This window comes from Echinops telfairi, unplaced genomic scaffold, assembly GCF_000313985.2.
Source record: "Echinops telfairi isolate 266 unplaced genomic scaffold, ASM31398v2 ScPeMD7_7463;HRSCAF=8501, whole genome shotgun sequence".
Classification (NCBI taxonomy): domain Eukaryota; kingdom Metazoa; phylum Chordata; class Mammalia; order Afrosoricida; family Tenrecidae; genus Echinops; species Echinops telfairi.
Window position 1 is genome coordinate 762,610 of NW_022111363.1, and position 1,668 is coordinate 764,277.

Genomic DNA, 1,668 nt, shown 5'->3' on the forward strand with positions numbered 1-1,668 from the left:
GTAGAGGAGGAATCGCCCCCTTCTCACCACATCACACTGTCCATAACAACAGCCAACCCCACGAACACTCAAAGTGGGCGGACAGGCTTGCAGGCACTCTCCCTCCACTATGAGGGCCAAACAGAAGTGACGCCGTGGCAGGGCCCAGACTGGAACCCTGGACGTCTGGTTCTAGAGTCTCAGCCTGACCGCTCACTTCAGGCTTTCTGTGTGTGGTTTCACGGACGTTCTGAGCAGCTCTTGTCCACCCTCCCCCAGGCACCCCCCCACCCCAAGCCCTGGAAGCACTGGAGCCCAGGCTGCAGGACCAGCTCGGGCCAAGCACGGACACACGTCAGCACGCCCACCAGGTGGCAGCATTGGCCAGAAAACTCTCCCGCGCTGCCAGCCACGTACAAACGCAAACTTTTATTTCTGGTACAAATGATAAATACTTTGCATTAAAAATCTGGAATTCAAGTTTTACTTGTACTTCATGCTCCCTCCCCACCCCAGAACCCTACAAAAATACTTCTGTTTTGGGGCGGGGGTGGTGGTGGCTGGCACGGACGCTGGCAGCAAGTCCGCGTCTGGATAAGGCACATGTGGTCAGAGGGGTTCGGTGGTGGGTGGGGTGGTGGGTGGTCTCCCCCGGCCCAGGGTGGCCTCAGAGGCCAGAAATGAGAAGAATGCTTTGAATCTGCACGAGAGGCTGTGACATCTGCCCCGCCAGCCTCCTCCGGGAGGCATGGTCTGGGGCATTGGGGAGTAGAGAACCACAGAGGACCCCCATTTCCTTCCAGAAGCATAAGTTGCTTGGAGGCGGGGGGTGGGGTGGGGGGGGGGGGGGGACGGGGGGATTGCAGGCACTGACTCCTTTCAGGGTCTAGTCGTTGAAGAGTTAAATAACTGCATAGGCCATCACATTTTTGTTGCTTGAAAGTGAACATTTTTAGGGGTGATGAAGGAGGGGAGGGGTGCCGTTTGAGGAACCCCTTCCTCCCTCTCTGCCCCCAAGGAAGGCACAGGGGTGGGAGTAGGGTAGCCTTCATGAGTGAACCCCTGCCGTGTCACACCCCTTTTCACACTCGTGAGTGACAGGGCCAGAGGCGTCAGGAGTTGGGGAGCGGGAGAGGATCACGGGAGGGGCAGTAAGGCTTCAGCTGGGGGCTGCTGTTCCTTCTAGCCTGTGGAGGAGAAGCAGGGGGCTCCGAGCAGCCACCTGGGGCCCGGCTGCTCCCCCACCGCCCAGCTGGCTAGGGCTCCTCATCCCAGAGGCATAGCTGCCTGTAGGGCACGTGGAAGTCGAAGCTGTAGCTCTTCTGGCAGCTGCGGATGCCACACTTGTAGGGCGCCGGCCTGTCGCGGCTGTGGCAGTACTTGAGCATGCAGGGGTACCAGGCTAGGCTCAGGCTGTAGCGGCAGGAGCAGGGCTTGCCTTGGGCCCCTGCCTGCCCGCAGTGGGGCAGCTCGGCCACATCCAAGGGCTTGGGCAGAGGCTCAAACACAGAGCTGTCCACACCTGGGGGCGAGAAGGAGGAGACAGAGGGAGAGAGGAGATGCTTCGACTGGTCCCCACTGTCCCGTCCCCACATGGTCTTTTCAGTTAGCTACAATCAGCCCTCGGGAGACACAGGACAGTGAGGTGTGGATCCTTGCCTTCTGGCTAGGCTAGTGGGGGAAACAGAT

The 1,668-nt window shown here is 59.8% G+C and overlaps 1 protein-coding gene across 1 annotated transcript in view; it reads right to left on the reverse strand.

Annotated features, from left to right (window-relative positions):
* Positions 1-389: 389 nt before the first annotated feature.
* OAF (out at first homolog) overlaps positions 390-1,668 on the reverse strand; it is a 23,580-nt gene continuing 22,301 nt past the window's right edge. Inside the window, exon 6 of the mRNA XM_030888382.2 lies at positions 390-1,501. Coding sequence (XP_030744242.1) covers positions 1,236-1,501 — 266 coding nt within the window. The 3' untranslated portion in view covers positions 390-1,235. The remainder of the gene's footprint in view (positions 1,502-1,668) is intronic.